The 18,702-nt window shown below is 42.2% G+C and overlaps 1 protein-coding gene across 2 annotated transcripts in view; it reads right to left on the bottom strand.

Moving 5' to 3' along the window:
• SHROOM2 (shroom family member 2) overlaps positions 1-18,702 on the bottom strand; it is a 187,723-nt gene that overhangs the window by 73,738 nt on the left and 95,283 nt on the right. For both annotated transcript variants that reach the window (XM_040423762.1, XM_040423763.1), the window contains exon 3: positions 3,456-3,587. In XM_040423762.1, coding sequence (XP_040279696.1) covers positions 3,456-3,587 — 132 coding nt within the window. The remainder of the gene's footprint in view (positions 1-3,455; positions 3,588-18,702) is intronic.

Here is an 18,702-nt window from a genome sequence, read left to right as displayed (position 1 = left end):
TAAAATCCATGAAAATCCTTCTAACTGCAGAAGCCTTGTAGCCTCCATTTCCCCCCATTTTCTGGAACCGCAATCTTTTTGGATCCCCAAAGAATGAGCTGCCAAATATTCAGAGGCACTGCTAAGGTCTGTTAAACTACTACCAGTACATGCAAAGTTAGCCACAGACTCAATTTTAAAGGGCAGAGATGAGAGTGACTTGTGACTGATCAACTAATGGATTTGAACCAAGTTCAATATAAGGATATGAGTTGTGGGCGTCCCATATCAAAATGGTGGGGATAGCTAATGTCCTGGGCTATGTTCATTATTCCTGTGTTTAAATATTATATTCCTTTATTCTATCTTGAAAAACAGCACAATTTTTCAATCTGAACCAGTTTTAAAAATGCTCCTGTATCAAGGTACTGCTTTTACATAACTTTTATAGACCTTTGTGGTGTACTTTAATTTCTTCATCCAATTAATGTATCCAGTACCTGTCAGAAGTCACACCTAGTGCACTGATTCTTATTGGTTGGCCTTCACAATAGCAGAAATCATCTCTGTTTGTGTACAAGAGGATCTGGGTAGTGGGACTGAGCTACTGGGCATGTGGTGCTACCAACATAAAAAAAACGGCGTAAAGACATCACATGTATTATGTATTTTAGACACTTTTACGCCTTGCTCAAATAAGATGCGTGGTTTAGTGGGAGAAGGGTGTGGAATTTTTTGAAAAAGGGGTGCAAATTGGCACAACATTTTGGTGCAAATTAAGCCAACCAATAGATGGTGTAAACTTAGACAAAAGAATCTAAAGATTCATCAAATTTATCATAGAGCCTCAACCACTGGCACTACTATCTAAGGGACCTGTTAGACCACGACTAAGTTTAATTATCAGGAACAAGCTGGATGAAAGATGCCCGATTATTGGAAGCACATCTCCCTGTGTAATCAATAAAACTGAATAAGGGAGGGATGACTGCTTACGCCAGCCTGTGTAATCCGGCCAATGCAAACGAGCGCTGATAGAAGTGTTAGCATCCATCGGCACTCGCACTGCCCTAAGTTTACACTCTAATCATTAGTAAATCTGTGCCATTAAATACAGAAGCATTATTTTAAATTATTGCAATTGAAAATGATTCATGTTTTGCATGATCTAACGGAGAAATGTAATATTTCTGTGATAAAACCTTTAATAAGTAGCTAGTTAGACCTTATCAAACCTAACCTACTGGCAGCTTCTGAAGGCTAAATGTGATCGTTAACAAATGAATGGGAGGTAAATGAATTTATGATAAGGCAGGAGGCTATAGCGACTAATAAACATTTATAGGGGTAGAATCGTAGTTCATAATAAAAATATGTCATTTCGTTACATTTTACATAATATAGCCAATTTAATCTTATTGCCTCCTATGGATGGGCAGTCAACATTTCCAGTAGCAGAGTTATCAGATGTAAAAATTATAAAGGTTACAGAGTTGTGCCATTGTACTTGACATGACTCCATAAGGGTTGGTTCACATCACCTTTTATGCCTCCGTTTAACGTATATGTTAGAAAAAAAAGGATACAAAAACGCTGTACACCACGTTCTTGTATCCTGCAGAGTCGGGTAAAACTTACTTCAATGGAACTCTATGGTGAACGGATGCCACTGTATGGCAGTCTAATGCATCCGTTTAGCGTATACGTTTTTTTCTCTACATTAAACGGATGAGAAAAACGTGAGGTGACCCCAGCCTAACACTTCACCATAAGAAATGTGTAAAATGACCTTTGGTGTATATTTAAGTGGTGACTGAACTTTCAACAAACTTTGAAGAAATAAATAGTATAAATGATTGTAGGAACATTTTTAATATATGGTATCTTATCAGAGAAAGATGTTTTTTTTTCTCCTTCTGGCAGCTCACTCCTCCTCACCCCTCCCTTCTACATAGGCTTCTATGGGCAGCATGTCTTTGTGTGTCTCCGGACATTCTTCCTCTTTCTCACCCCTTCCCTCTCCATAAACTGGTATGGACAGCATCAAATCTGATCCGTCAGTGAGTGGGCAAGCCCATCTTATCTCTCAAGACAGATTCAGCAGAGAATGCTAGTTTAGGACTGGGAAAGAGAGAAACTGACAAAATATATTACAAAGTTTCTTATATTCACCTGTACCATTGATATTTGCAAAGTTTGTTCAAAATACAGTGACCAATATATATTGTATTTATGAATTGAAAGTTTTTTTTAATGTCACTTCTATGTTAAAAAATGACTTCTTGAAGTAAAGCTAGCCCTATACTTTAGATAGAAACACCTAATTGTCCCCAACCCTTTCCTACACAACAAGCTCGGCTCCACTAACCATGCATTAGTTCTAAATGAGGAGAAGGGAGTAAGGCTACTTCCAGACTAGTGTTTTTTCTGGATCCGGCAGTTACTGATAATATAACCATCTGCATCAGTTATGAACGTATCAAGTTGTATTATATTTAACATAGCCAAGTTGTATTATATTTAACATAGCCAAGACGGATCAGTCATGAACTCCACTGAAAGTCAATGGAGGACGGATCAGTTTTCTATTGTGGCAGAGAAAATGGATCTGTCCCCATTGACTTGCACGGGTCATGCCGGATCCGTTTTGCTCCGCATCCCAGGACGGAAAGCAAACTACAACATTTTGTGGTTTTCTCTCCAGTATGGGAATGAAACTAAACAGAATGAAATGCATTTTGGAGCATTCGTTCTGTTGAGTTCAGTTTTGACAATGAATGGGGACGAAACCGAAGCTCTTTTTTCCGGTATTGAGATCCTATGATGGATCTCAATACTGGAAAACTAAAACGCTAGTGTGAAAGTAGCCTAAGACTCTGCCAGACTCCTCTAGAGGCAGCTAATTTGCACAAAAATAAAGGGTTGGCATGTCGAAATCCAACAGTCCTAAGCTTCCTTGCCTTGGCATCTGCCATTGCACACTGGGACACCCCCATAAAACTGTCTGATGTTCCTGTCTGTCTGGTTAGCTTTACAGGCCCATAGGATGGGGCGCCACTAAACAGAGATTTAAAGGGTGCCTGTACATGTTGTGGTCTGGCCGTGGGATTCATGTATTGATTACTGCTAATTGCCAGGCAGCTCCTGCCCTTGCTGTTGTGCAGCCTGGCAGCCAGTAGTAGGCTGAATGTGGATCTGACAGGCAAAACTGAAGTTCATTTTCGGATATGATTTTTGTCAGCCTTATAAGCTGTCAAGGAGAAACGGTGTGGATCCAAATCACAATGTGCACATATACATGCAAACATATTTTTCACTGTTCATGCATACATGAATCCTTATGATATTTACATGGATGATTTGAACTCCTGAAAGGTCTCCATGTTAAATGGCTGTTTTTGTTAATCAATAACTATTTTATGACAATATTGCATTTAAAATAATACACGTACTATATATCATTAAAGAACAGTTACCTGGAATGATATGCATTGCCCCACGTAGGGTTCAAATTTGAGTTTGCAAGCTGTGCAGTCAAAGTCTCCATTGGGTTTTCAATAAATTTTGTCGAGTGCCAAGAATGAGGCCTATAAGCAATGTCATTTTTCCTAACAAAAAAAATGCAAGAAGAAAATGTATTAAATAAAAAATTATCGATATAAATTAAATACATAGACATTTTATTACTGTAATAAAACTAGCAATACAGAGGTTTTGGTTGTAAAGCGCTGCAGAATATGTTGGCACTACATAAATAAAGATAATTATTATGGTATAATCCATTACATATAGATCTACATATAGCCAACTAGCAGAAGGATCCGGCTTCGCACGGGTATACTTCATCTATTTCATTTAATGTTTCTGTGTGACGTTAAAAGATATCAACAGTATCCCCCATAACAGTGAACTCCACAGTCCCCCTCCCCTTAAGGCTACATTCACACGTCCGTGGTGTGTTGCGGACCCACAAATTGCGGGTCTGCAACACACCAGCCCGTCACCCCCATAGAAATGCCTATTCTTGTCCGCAAGCTGCGGACAAGAATAGGACATGCTCTATCTTGTTGTGGAGCTGCGGACCCAAAATCGGGGCCGCGCTCCGCAATTGCGGCTGCAGACAGCACACTGTGTGCTGTCCGCATCCATTCCGTCCCCATAGAGAATGAATGGGTACGCACCCGTTCCGCAAAATTGCGGAACGGATGCGGACACATTTTGCGGACGTGTGAATGGAGCCTTACACTGATCCCCCCCCCCCCCCCAGTGCCCCGCCACTTTAAAATGGGACCTCCACAGAATCCCATCCCCTTAACTTTGACCTTCACAGCAGCCCGCCCCTTTAACAGTGAGTTTCACAGCACCCCACTCCCTTGACAGTGACCTCCTCAGGGGCCTGCCCCCTTAACAGTGACCTCCACAGTATCCCGCTGCCTTAACAGTGACCTCCACAGCAGTTGCCCCTTTAATAGTGGCCCCTGCCCCCTTAACAGTGACCTCTACAGTGTCCGCCCCTATAACAGTGATCACCACAGCGGCCTGCCCCCTTAACAGTAACCTCCACAGTGCCCGCCCCTTTAATGCTATGGCTACACAATGACATGTGTCGACATTTGGTCTCAACAATTTTTATAATGATAGGCTATGGTGTCGCACTGCAACACGGCAGTTGCAAAAAATCCATCCAAGATGGATTTTTCTGGGACTGTCGCGTCGCAGCATGTGACATGTCGCAGTGCAACACCATAGACTATCATTATAAAAATTGTCGCACAACATTAGTGCGACATCAATGTCGCGCAACACATGTAGCAGTATAGTTGTGCCCTATGTGTCTTATTGTCGTGTGACACATGTCGTGTAGCCCTAGCCTAAAGCTGACCTACAGCAGTGAAGAAAAATGGCTGGGTTGTTATGGAAACCTGGAGTAAAACTGTGTGTATGTGGAGACTAAGGGCCTGCTAGCTTCTATTGGCTGATAAGAGACATGTGACCGTGTGTATGTCAGTTGGGATATGAAGAGAAAGACTTGCGGGCTTGTATTGGATAATGCAGGTCATTTTTTGGGAATATCTCAGGAACGATACGTCCTAGAGAGCCGAGACCCCCCACAAGATTTCTTTCCAGGTAGAAAGGAATGTGTATACCAAGTTTCGTTGAAATCGATGGTTGCTTTTTGAGTGATTGCGGAACATACATACATCCTTCTATATCATATATATATATATATATATATATATATATATATATATATATATATATAGATTAAAAACATACACACAAGTGGATAACATAAAAATAGTCACACAAATTATATGCAGGATAGCGAGATACTGCTTTTCCCCACCAGAGCCCACTGACTAAATGGAATCCTGTGGGGATCAGGCTTGTTTCCGTTTCCAGGATTCGGCCGGACAAAAGAAACCGCTTGTACCAGTTTTTGTCTGGCCAAATCCCGGTACTAAAGTCGGAAACAGGCTAGATCTCCGCTGGATCCTATTATAGTCAATGGGGCCTGGAGGCGCTCCAGCCCTTTCAGATACGATGAAGTCCAGCAGGCTGTTCGTCTGCCAGAAGATTTTAATGCTAGTGTGTCTCTAGTAATTGTTGCTATTACTGCAGCATCTATTGAAAGAGAAGCGCTCCACACGATTTATGCTAAAGATTGGATATAGGGTAAAATGGAAACTTTATTGATGTTTGTAGGTGTGGGGGGTACAAATGTGTGGTGCGACTTATTTGATGCCGTTATCTGGACACTGTTAAACTCCAAGGTCTTGGTGTCAATAAATAACCTATTTAGGTGCAAAGGGGTGATTACATAAACAAGTGCTCATCTTCTCACTCCTTTCTTAGAGAAAAAAATAAAGAATTGCTGCATATGTGACAATCAGGGAGCAAGTATGCTTAATGATCGATACGGGAGAGGGGGATAGATAACATGCACAGAATTCCATCTTAGCCTCCCCTGGAATCATGTACAGTTATACAGAGATAAAATCTGTGTCTCACGTCCAGCAGCCTGTCAGCACTCGCCAGCTGAAAAGCGCGGGCTACTTTAACTCTTCATATCTCAGGCTGTGTATCCTGGTCTTGTTTTCGAAAGTTGACTACGCTTTTAAAGAAGAGCAAGAGATACAGCTTTAAGAAAATGGGTCAGTAGTGAAAGCTGCAGGTATATGGGACCTATTTCTAAGGGTCGCCTTGTTTTAAAGCTTAGATTATCAGCTTTAAAACAAGACAATTGTGGCTGTAGCCCAATCACAGCCTAAGAAATAGTCCTCAGAAATGACCCCCCCCCACCACCACCACACACACACACACACACCTTCTGAGGCCACCTGCCTGAACGAACATTGTTTGGGTGATCAGTGTGGGATGGAGGGGTTCTATGACATTGAAAAACATGGGTGCTACCTTCATTTTTAAACACAGCACCACATGGGCTGTGTTTGATATTGAAGTTGAAGTCCATTCACTAAAATGGGACAGGGTTGTAATATATGAGAGCCTAGTTGTGCCGTTTAAAAAAAAAAGCAGCCATGTTTCTTCAATCTCATAAACCTTTTTAATGTATTTACTGTACTAAAGGATGATTTTAGTCCCATGGCCTGATGATGCAATGACTTTAAGCAACCAGTTTTACTGTTTAGGTGACATTGTATTATCTAAATCTGTATTAGGTCTCTAACAAAGAGTTTGACATCCACTGAAATAATCAAATTTTAGAAGTACCTACTTGGAAACACAAGAACCATCATTCAATGGAATACCAAAAGGATATACTACTGCATATTGTACAGAAAACTGGAACTACAGATGGCAATAGGCATAATGTACACATCACTATTTAGATTTATCAAAAAGGACATAAGATAAATCTAAAATGCATTATGACAAATGAGGAACACAGAAGGAGGGGGGGCACAGAGGTCTATGGGGTACCACTATGAGCACATGAACCACAGTCACATAGAAGAAACACTACACTAGATATCCATACTGTACCTCATGGAACTTCTCAAGATGTTCATGAGAAAACTCCTGGCCACAAGAAGATCTTTATCTGATGGCATGTTCTTTGTTATAATATTCACCATTACGTGCCTCTTCCTGAGCAGCCAAGCAATAAAGGGGACAAACCAGTTTGAGATGTAGAACCAAACCACTGAAATATAATTTGTTCTGGTAACAGCCTAGTCCTGAGTTGATATAATCGTGCACAGAACTCACTTCTGTAAGTGATTCTTTCAGCTCCATACCTGCTCAATATACCAGATGTTTTCTACTGGGTTAGTTTCCACTTTGCTGAACACATTAGGCTGGGGCTTCATGGCACCACTTGCACCATGATCACGGGTTCACAGATAACAGCATAATAAGCCTGGCTTCACATCACTGTTTAGTTTTCCGTTCTTCTGATCCATCAGAAGAACATAAAAATAAAGAAAAAACGGATCCTGTATTTTAAGCATCTGCCATTCTCAGTTATGGACATTTGGCATCCGTTTCAGCTATTTCTGTCCGAGATCCGTTATTTTAGACTGAAAAAATAAGACGATGCATGTAAGTGTAAGAGCTTCTCCATGGCCCCCTCCCCTCTGCTAAGGAGAAGTGTAGTAGTGTCCAACCAGGAGAGCACTATAGCCGTCACTCACAGCAGAGGAGTGGGGGGAGGAGCTTAAAATGAGCCTGAAGCACTGTAACCTGTGGGACTGTTCCCAATGTACTTACTGTAGTGGGACCTGTAGCATTTTTTTTAGCGCTACATTGATTAAAAGCAGGGAGAGAGGTATGTATTACCTCCTGTCCCTTGCCCCTACCAATGTCTGTCAGCAGTTTTGCATCAATAAAACTGCTGACAGACTCCCTTTACGGCCCTCTGACATGGGTTGATGATTGGCTGTGTGAATCTTGATCATTTCCCCATGTAAGTCCAAAGATCAGCGGACAGATGAGCAAACACTCCTTTGATGTTGATCGCATCTTTTATGCAGGCATAAAAATCACCATTTACTGGCAGCACATCTCCCCATGTAAAAAGGGCATCTGTTGCCAACACTATTCAAAATGCATGAGGATGAATGATCACACTAAAGATTGTTCTCTGTAAACAATATAATCACAGGGAACAACCTGTTTAAAACGTAGCCTTTAATCTAATTTAAACATAAAATAACAAAACTCCCACAGACATACATAGAAAAGAACAAAAAGAATATATCCTTGATGACATGGAAGATAATACTGTGATCGTCCAACAATACGGGTCAGAGATGGACGGAGTGGACAGAAACTGGAATCTGGTCTGTCCCTATTCCTGGCCCTGGGCTAGGTAGCCCTGCCTAAAAACGGAATAGCCGCCCTGATAAGGACGATCCCGTGTGCTGGAACCTCCTTGTGAAACCTGAATAGACCCTATACTCCTGGTGGATCCCTGCTTCGGAGCCTGCTCTAGGTACACAAAACAAAAAACCACGTATAGATGACCAGTATAAGGAGCAACAAGCCAACCACACCTATGGATAATCAGTGGTGTGGGTGGAAAGTTGCCCACAACAATTTGTCATAAAGGAAAACACAGACAACCACAGGTATGGTTATCTATGAATGTGCATCATCAAATGGACGATATCACTGTGTAGACCCCACACACCAGAATCAATATGTGACGTCAAGACACCAAGAGTCGCCATTCACATTTGTACATGCCAGTGTATAATATAGGTATATATACACATGCTCGGCGCCAGAAGCACTAAGTGTATTAGTATGCAATCAGGCGCCAGTGTCCCTCTGTAAACAATACACAGATTTCTCCATCGATGTACAGATTTCTCCATCGATGTACTAAATGTGTGATTATTGACTTGCTATATTGTCAATGGGCGCTAATTTTGGAGCGGATTATCCGCTTGTGCAAAAGGATCCCTGGAGCTGTTCTTACACCTTACATTTTTCTTGGTGGATCTTGTGGTTTTAAAAGTGGGCATGTTTAAGGATTGGGGGGGTGAGGGAACACAGCTGTCCTCTGGTAGCTCGATACATCATCCAAACTAGAGTAAGAGGTGTATTGTGGTGCCAAGTCCAGTTATGTAATTTGTATCTTAATACAGTGTTGCATTGCGACACTGTGCTCCCACAAACCAGCAGTAAAATTACCTATTTACTTATGGCGGGTAGCATGTATTACCGAATAAAAGAGTCATAATTACATGCTCTCCCCCACTCCGTTCCTGCTGCTCTGGCTCCTGTTGGGTCACATTCTGGTCCCCAGCTTATTTGTTTCCAGCTGGGATATGGACATGGTTACCTGCCCATTGAAGCCAACAACTGGTTTCAGCACTGACATGTCCCCAAGCAGCACATGACCGGCAGGGACACGCCACCACTAAGGCCAGTCAATGGCTGCAGCAGGCAGGTGACCATGTCCATACTTCTTCTGGAACTAAACAAAACAGGGATCAGAAGATGGCTGAACAGAGCCAGGGTTCAGGACTGGAAAGGCGCTTAGCAGAAGTTTTTCATCAGTTCTTACGCACTAGGGGGCCTAAGTAAATTAAAGGGGTTGGTCACTTTCAGGCTATTTGTTACCAATATGTAGGTAAGATGATTAGAAAGCACTTACTAATATAGCCTTTGTTGAAATTCTGTGCCATTTTCTATATTTCATAAGGTATGCTCCCTTGTTTATCACATCTTTAGTTCTGTCCACAAGATGGCTGCTGATGGAGGGTCATTTGACCAGGAAAATCATTTCCATGTGATGTCTGCTCCATTCAAACACACTACACCTGCACTAAACTCCCAACAGTACATGCAGATGGCAGTGTATTTAGATGGAGGAGACATCACATGGAGGTGATCTGCCTGGTCACATGACCCTCCATCAGCAGCCATTTTATGGACAAGACTTATGTGCAGACAGAACAAAAGACTTGGAAAACAAGGGGACATGGCTTATGAAATACAGAAAATGGCACAGAATTCCAACAAAGGCTATATTAGTAAGTGCTATATAATCATGTTACATACGCATTGGTCAACGGTAACCAGAAAGTGGCCAACCCCTTTAACAATTCCCAAAAAAACTCTTTTTAATAGAAACAATTAGTTTATACAATGCAATTGTTGTCACCAAATACAACATAACCCTACCATTTATGACTTGAGCCTTGGTAGAACATTAGTGGTTTCGTGTTAAGGCATAAAAAAAGAGACAAACGTTAAAAGGTGTTGAGGAGGTTTCCTAAGGATAGGCCATCAATGTGTCACTGATGTGGGTTCAAATCGCAGAATACCCTCCGGTCAGCAGATTGAAGGTTCTGTAGGAAAACTGCATGTTCGATACTAAGAGTAGAACCGCAAATACACGTGCCTGTGCCATAAGTCTCCATGTGACTCAGATGTTGTAATGCCTGGAAGATCTGCATCAGTATCTGGTAGATACATGGTACATTCATATCAGGATTATGAAATAAGTATTTGCATCTTATTCCACGCCTAGGACTAATAAAGCATGCTGGTAATTGTGGTTCTATGCCTGGAGAATCGTAAGCTGCCAGATAACGAGAGTAACACCTTTCACACACATTTTAAAAACCAGTGACTAAATCTACTGCTGAAGAAAAATGAAGGCGCTTCACGTGTCACAAAGAAAAAAACCCACAAAAGAACTATTGTCCTGAGGTCCTCCACTAATTACTGGGAGTTGTGGTCGGACTGTTGTGAAGCAGCCCTTCAAAACTGCTTCCTCTTCATGTGCCTCGGGGGTAGTGGGAAAGGTCCAAACTCAGATTTCTCGACTGTTCCCCAATGAAATCCTGCCACCTGGTGGCTCGTAGGGAGAAGTGACTGAGCAGCAAAGTACTTCAAAGCACTCTGAAGAAAATGTATAATTACACATTATTTTTTTTTTAAAAATTGTAGCTTTATATATTTTAACTATAAATAGAAAGAACTGGTGCTGTGTACCCCGGCACTTCTTGGGTTGATATTCGACAACAGCTTTTATATTTTAGGATATAACATCTCCTGTGGTGACTTGACAAGGTTCACACATAGGTATCTCAAGTTTCCTTTTTTGAAGAACAGACCCTGTTTTTAATGTAAAGCTCCTTCTCTGCCCCTGAATTGATTTTCTGAACTGATTGATATAAACGAATAGGACATAGAGGACAACCCATGTCCATACACCAAGTAGAGACCACACATTAGAAAGAAGGTTCATGGTTGAACAATTCTTCAACAAGAAATCAATATGTCAATGCCATACCCATTTTAGTCCATACTGGCCATACATATTCAATGACACTGGCAAAGGATGTTCTTTCATCAGCAAATAATTGGTGTATCAGTTGATGTAGTAATAAAAGTGGCTGACCTGGGATGTGGACTGGTCAGCTGAACATTACTGTGCTGGTCCCATCTTGATATATGCCCACATTGCCGAGATATTTGATGTTTTAATATATAAGCAAATGAGCCTCTAGGTGCAACTAAGGTGCTGCCATTGCACCCAGAGGGTCCTCTTACTCTGCGAATGGCGCACCCTCGCCACTTTGACATCACGCCAGACTTCTCCTAAAGTTTCCCGCCTGCACCATGCGTTTTAGTATATGGCACAGGCTTAGTACAGTTCAGAGGCTTGTCGGTGGAGCTGTACTGTACAGCGCCAATGATATCACAATTCACCCAGAAGATGGCAGAGCTGGGTTTTTATAGAGGGACACATACATAGCAGAGAAAATGGCGCCTCTGGGTGCAACAGCTCATTTGCATATAATCAAACATCAACTATCTCGGCAACGTGATCACATATGAAGATGGGACCAACACAGAAACGTTCAGCTGACCGCCGCACATGTCTCAGGTCAGACAATTTTATTACTATAATTCTGGGGCTCTCTGGGCCTGTGCACAACCGCATATTTGTTTCTGATCCATTTTGCGAATCGGATGCAGACCCATTCATCTGAATAGAGACGTAAAAAATAAGGACGGCACCTTGTGCGCTGTGCATACCGCAAAAAAAAATAAAAAATAGAATAGAACATGTCCTGTACTTGTCTGTTTTGCGGTATGGTTCTGGTGTGCGCATCATGGCTTTAATGTGTGTTTAATACGTAAGACTTGGTTTTAAATGAAGACATGCTGGAGATCTACCTACTCTACCTAACGTCTCATTCACCCTCCTTTTACACCTGTTTTAGGCCTCATGCACACGGCCGTTGTTTTGTTCTGCATCCGAGCCGCAGTTTTGGCGGCTCGGTTGCGGACCCATTCACTTCAATGGGGCCGCAAAAGATGCGGACAGCACTCCGTGTGCTGTCCACATCCGTTGCTCCGTTCTGAGGTCCCGCAAAAAAAATATAACCTGTCCTATTCTTGTCCACGTTATGTGGACAAGACTAGGCAGTTATATTAATGGCTGTCCGTGAGGCTCCACAAATTGCGGAACGCGTACGGATGCCAACCGTGTTTTGCGGACCGCAAAACACACAATGGTCGTGTGCATGAGGCCTTAGGCGTAGAAAATGGTCTAAATGTAAGCCAGCTAGGAAGCTGTCTTACATTTAGGTTACATGCACACGAACGTTGTTTGTTTCCGCTTCCGTTCCATTTTTTTTCCGGATAGGAGGCGGACCCATTCATTTCAATGGGTCCGCAAAAAATGTGTACCGTGCACCGGGTGCTGTCTGCATCAGTATGTCCATTCCGTAGCCCCTTAAAAAAATAGAACATGTCCTATTCTTGTGTTTTAGGCATTGTTACAATGGATCCGCCAAAAAAAAATCGATGCCAATTTGCGGACCGCAAAACACATACGGTCGTGTGCATGTAGCCTTAGACTGGCGCTGGATTCGTCAAAGTTATGTAGAGACCGGCGCCTCTTCATAACTTCAGCGGATCCACCGCCAGGTGTAGGGGTTATTAAGAAACGGCATCTAAAGCGCTGATCTTTATAAATGACCTCCTTTGTATTAAGACTCCACAGCCCTGGTGTAGATGGATGAAAAAAGGATATTATTCACTAAAGAGCGTGGCTGTCATGTAAATGTGGAAAAAAAGCAGCGGTCCGAATCCTTTCTGAATGCCTTATATTACAAATATACTAGATTTTACAAATGTTGACAACCCCATACTATGAAGCTGGGGAAAATAAAAGTAAAAACAGATAATGCCCCTCTGCCCATACCTAGCCCTGGGGCCGTTATCATGTACAGTCCTAGCTAACCAGAGACAAGGTGACTTACGGAAATATATAGCCACCTCTCCGTTTTACAACATAAAGCAAATCAAGCGTAGAAAATATATGATCACAACGCGTTTCAAGAATCTACTCCTCTCAAGAAACTATTCAAAAAATGCTATTGTACCTGGTCAGATGATGTGCTCTACAGGGACTTTATCTTGTGTAAATTCTCCCCAGGACTAAGTGCTAATCCGGCCCTTTCTGGCCTCCTTTAATTTAATGATATTGTCGGTTACACACTGGCAGCCAAGTAGAAAGAGAACGAATTGATAACTGTACAATCAAAGACTGAGGAATGTAAAGTAGAGAACATTCCTGCCGAAAACGAGAGAAACTAAGAGGTTCTTGAATCCTGCCAAGGACAACACAGCCTTAAATATTTGAGAGCTTTTCATAATATGATCTAAACGCCAGCAGATGGCTTAGAGGCTGTGTCAATTATTGCATTAAAGGGACTAATCTCCAACCTGTGGCTCGTCAGCTGCTGCAAAACTACAATTTCCAGTATGTGCCGACAGCGAGTATTCAATGGCCCACATGTACCATATTAATGTCAGTGCACTGAGATCCTGGTGTAAATTGTGGTTATTATGGTGGCAGCCTGTGCCCATCACCGCTCCGTCTCCCTGACAGTCACGGCCTCCGCTCTGCTCACTAGCTCCCCCACTCTTGTGTGCCGGCGGCTCAGGCCCGTCGCTTTACCCCTTCTTCCTGAAGAGTCCAGCCGCTGGAGTAACTGGCTGGCTCTTCTTGAAGGCTGCTTCCTGCCATGCCGGAAAGGCCTCTTGCTGCCCGTGGGGTGCGTGTGTTCTCGCTCAAGCTCTTAAAGGGCACCCTAATCTTTGCCAGTATTTAAGACACCTTTCGCTGTGGTAAAGTGCCTGAGCAATAGGTTCTAGTTCGCTAGTGTCTTGCAAAGGTGTGCTGTTTCTAGGTTCGTCTGCCGAATTCAGCCTGTTTCCTGGATTTGACCCTTTACTGCCTGAAATGACCTCTGCACGATATCCATTCTGACCCTAAGCTGCTGGCTCTAACCTTGCACTGTTTATCGGATAACAAGTACTCTGCTTGCCCTGAAGTCAACAGGTCCATTACTGACAGTGTTGCCTGATTCACACCAATGTCTCTTGACCCCCAGGGGTCAAAAAAATAAAATAAAAGACTATTCCAGGAGGAAGTGACCTGGTGGTTCCCTGCAGCAGAGTCCAGATCCCTGTATAAGCTTTAAAAAAGTCGGAAGACCAGGGACTACCAGGATAATGCCCTTAGGAGTAGCCCCAAGCCAAATCTGTTTGGTTGACACAGTGGTTTGCCGGCAGCAGATTGTGCTGTGTAAACATCCTCTGCTGCCAGAAAACAATGAGTGGGATGATTTGCTATGGCATTAATGATTGCTCCTCCCCATACTGTGGAGGAGACCAATTCAATGACGACCAGGTGCTTGCCGGGAAGGAACGCTTCCTTCCTGACAATCGCCTGCTGCATTGGCCAGTGTAAGGCTAGGTCTACACGACGACATTTGTCGAAAGACATTTTTTTATAATGATAGTCTATGGTGTTGCAATGTAACATGCGACATGCTGCGACTGCGAAGCGACAGTCGCAAAAAATCTATTCGAGATGGATTTTTCTGCGACTGTCGCGTCGCAGTCGCATGTTGCAGTACGACACCATAGACTACCATTATAAACATTGTCGAGCAACATTAGTGCAACAAAATCTCGTGCGACAAATGTCATTGTGTAGACCTAGCCTAAAGGGACCTTACACCAACCAGTAGTATAGATTTAGACAAAACTGTCGAGCCATACACCGGACTTATCATCCAGTCTGAGCCACTGTGATAAATCTAGTGCAGGTCTAGACAGCCAATAAAAGTTTCCATCTACAGGATTAGTAAATCCAATGTATGTAATTAGAAGAAATATTGTAGGTTAGTGCCATACATGTAAATATAGTTAAGGTCTTATCGATCTTTAAAAAAATTGATTGCTAGCAGGAGTGCCAGAGTCAGTTTTGGGTGATTGGCGTCAGAATGTAGTGACAGAGTGGTTACAGTTGATAGTTTGGCTTTGGGATGGTGGTAGAGTGGTGGTGGTAGAGGCACTGTTGCTGATACTAAATGAAGCACTATGGCTGCCACTGTTCATGAGGGCATTATAGATGGCACTGCTTTTAGCAGCAGGTCACTGCTAAGGGACAATGTATAACTGTGACTTACTGGGGACACAGTGGTTGTCACATGTTGGTCAACTCAAAGGAGCACTCTGGGCAAAACTAATACACTACTAAGCTTAAAGGGAATGTGTCCTTAGGAAATAACCTATTGCCAACATCACGTTTTTATGTTAACCCTTTCACAACTTCTATACGGATATTTATGTGCTGTCTATGGCGTATGCGGTTAGCACATATTTAAATGTTGGCTGCACGACTTTAATCCGCAGTGTCATGCATGAATGGCGCCATATTAAAGCTCCTGCATTCCAGCAGTGTCCGTGACAGTTAGGAAGACCCAAAAGGGCAGACAGAAGCAGTTTGTTACCGCTTCTCCCCTCTTCTATAGGGCTCAATGAGCGCCATGCAGTGAACAGAGGAAGCGGCTGTGTTACTGACTATTAGACCCGGCTATCACGTGTCTTAGGCATAGCCGAGCTACAAGGTCTCAGTAAAGAGCAATGCTCCCACAGGGGGCTGTTTTCCCCTGTAACTTGGGTTGCTTTGGATGCCCACGTTACAGTGGAAAATTGCAAAAATAAAAAAGTTTCAGTATCCCCCAAAGGTGTTTTTATAACCTCTTGGGGGCCAAATTATGTGCCAAAATATATATAAAAAATATCATCTAAAATACAAATAAAAGGAAAAATGTAAAAAAAAAAAAAAAAAAAGTCCAAGCCAACAGAAACTATATCGCCATAGCCGTCTCGTGTACGCAAAAATATACAAATCAAACATCACAATGACCAAAATAATATAGGGAATCCATTTAAATAATTTATTTTGGGGTCACTTTGTATATTTAAAAATTAAAAAGCTCTATTTTGAAAAAAACTACTTACATTTTTTTTTTTTTGTTTTCCCCAAATTAAACCTAAAAAAGAAAATTTATTTTAAAAAATGCATAAAAATGTCTCAAATTATTTTGTCAGTCCAAAAATAAAAAAGTTAGAATTGATAAACCATCACGTGTCTGGTTATTAAGGGCTTTTCAGGCCTGATCATGAAAAGGTTAAGCATATATATATATTTTGAATTTTTATTTATTTTCCATATCCCTAGCTATAGTTAAAAAATAATCCTAAAATCATGCAACTTTCACACTGGCCACTAGGCCTAATATTCATCAAGACTTCCTGTTTTTTGAGGGCCATAGACACAATGGTCAGGAGGGGACCTCATTGACTTCTATGGGAGAGTTTTCTAGGCATGCTCTGTGACCTATGCAGAGGTTAGGAGGGGGTAGATAAGCCGTGACATCACCTATTTTTCTGGGCACCAGATTGTTCTATGTAAACATCGATTTCTATAGTGGAGGTGACTGCTGCATGGCAATGAAGCTCTTACCTCTGATGATGAGCAGGCAATTATTGGGAACAAAAGTTTTGTTCCTGATAGTTGCCTTCTCAGTCAGCCCAGATAAAGGGGCGTTAAAAGGAATCTGTCAACAGCGACCTCCATATCCAACTGTTTGCTTAGACACATAGATGTGGTTCATCTGATGAAAATAATCAAAGCAGCCAGGGAGGGGCTTGCCACAGAAACGAGTGGAGCTTGGGTGCACAAAGAGCAACAGTGACACCCTCACTACACCAAAGGCCTAATTTGTATTTTAATAAAAAGAATCATAATGCTGGAACGGAGCCTCAGATCAACTAAAGAAAAACAGCGTTTTAATCAGGTGATCAGCAGTTACGTGTCCTTGCAAACAGTTCGATATTGAGGTAGTTGGTGACAAGTTTAAGCTTCTGTGGGGTGTGGGGAGGGGAAAAAAAAAATAATAATAATCGAGAAATCAGTTCCTAGTAAGCATTGTTGTAGAGCTTCGATCTGCATGATCATGGTGTGTTTTCAGAGTTCCCATGGCGACGTTCGGGATTGGGTATTTGGTGGACAATAGATTTAAGTCCTGCTTTGTCTCCAGAGTGATAACACTACAGAAGCAACTTTTCATTAGAATCAGCAGCTTTCTAGAAATGTGATACAATCGGCTACTTAATGGACATTTTCCAGCCTCTATAATGGTAAAGTCAGCAGCTAAGAATGGGCACTGGCATAATGTACGTCATCTATATGTCCCAACAAAACACATAGGGGAAATGTATCACGCCCTGCACTCCAGAACTTTGGCTTCAAAAAGCCACATACTAGGGACTTTGTGACTTTTTGAGGTCACTTCCACTCCAGTTTTGAAGAGAAAAAAAACCATAGGTGGGGAAAATAAGTGTGGTTAGCTATGTTAATGAGTTTCATTCATTAGGAGGGTGGAGTAGGAAAACTGGAGAAGCTTTTCTAGACAAGATGCACCAGATTTAACAAACACCATGCGACATTTGATAAATTTGGTGGGGAATACTCCATCACAGACTCCTGAAAAACTTCAAACAGTAACCCCATGATAAATTTCCCCCATACTGTGCAGTACGTGTTTTATGTGGCCACTCAGTATAGGACAGTTAAACAGAATAGGGGATAAACGTATACCCTAACAACATGAAATGATATATGGTCCAAATAAGGGCAGCTTAGGGGAAAAAGAGTCTATAGGTGGCCATGCACCTTCAATAGCTGTTGGACGAACGGCCATGTGAGGACAGAGGAGAAGGCCACTGCCAGATGCCTCTGGTGATGACTTATCTCTTGGGAGAACAAAAAGATCATTGCAAATCGCTCAATCATTCTCTCCCTCAACATCATCTGTCAGAGTCAGGATCTCCTCATACACTTTAGATTGTTGGCTGTTCCCACAGAAACCTGCGATTGACAATATGCTAATGTGTACGAGGCCTTAAAGGGGTTGTGTCACAAAACACATTCTACAAATTTCAAACCAGTACTTCGATCTGAATATTTTTCTAATTACATGTAATTAAAAATTTAGTATAGCCAGTGAGTTATTTAATCAAATGTATCTGTATAGCGCCACCTGCTGTTTGTTCTTTTCCTTACGAAATTGGTCGAATGTGCCAAGTTTAGATCTTCAACTGCCATCAGCCATATGTTCTGTTAGATGCTGTGGCAGTTACAGGGAGAGAGCAGCACCAGAAAAAGTACATGCCCCCTGAGCTGCCAGGCTTTAGATAATCTAGCAGACTAATTGGAGAAGTGAATGTGGAGACCTCTGGATCCATGTGAGGTACAGGGCCGGTTCTAGCTTTGTTAGGGTACTTTCACACTTGCGGCAGAGGATCCCGGCAGGCAGTTCCGTCGCCGGAACTGGCAATCCTGGTGGCTTTTGTCTGATGGCATTT

Source organism: Bufo bufo, chromosome 3 (genome assembly GCF_905171765.1).
Source record: "Bufo bufo chromosome 3, aBufBuf1.1, whole genome shotgun sequence".
Taxonomy (NCBI): domain Eukaryota; kingdom Metazoa; phylum Chordata; class Amphibia; order Anura; family Bufonidae; genus Bufo; species Bufo bufo.
Note: the sequence above shows the minus strand (reverse complement) of the source record. Positions and strands in the feature narration are given on the sequence as shown.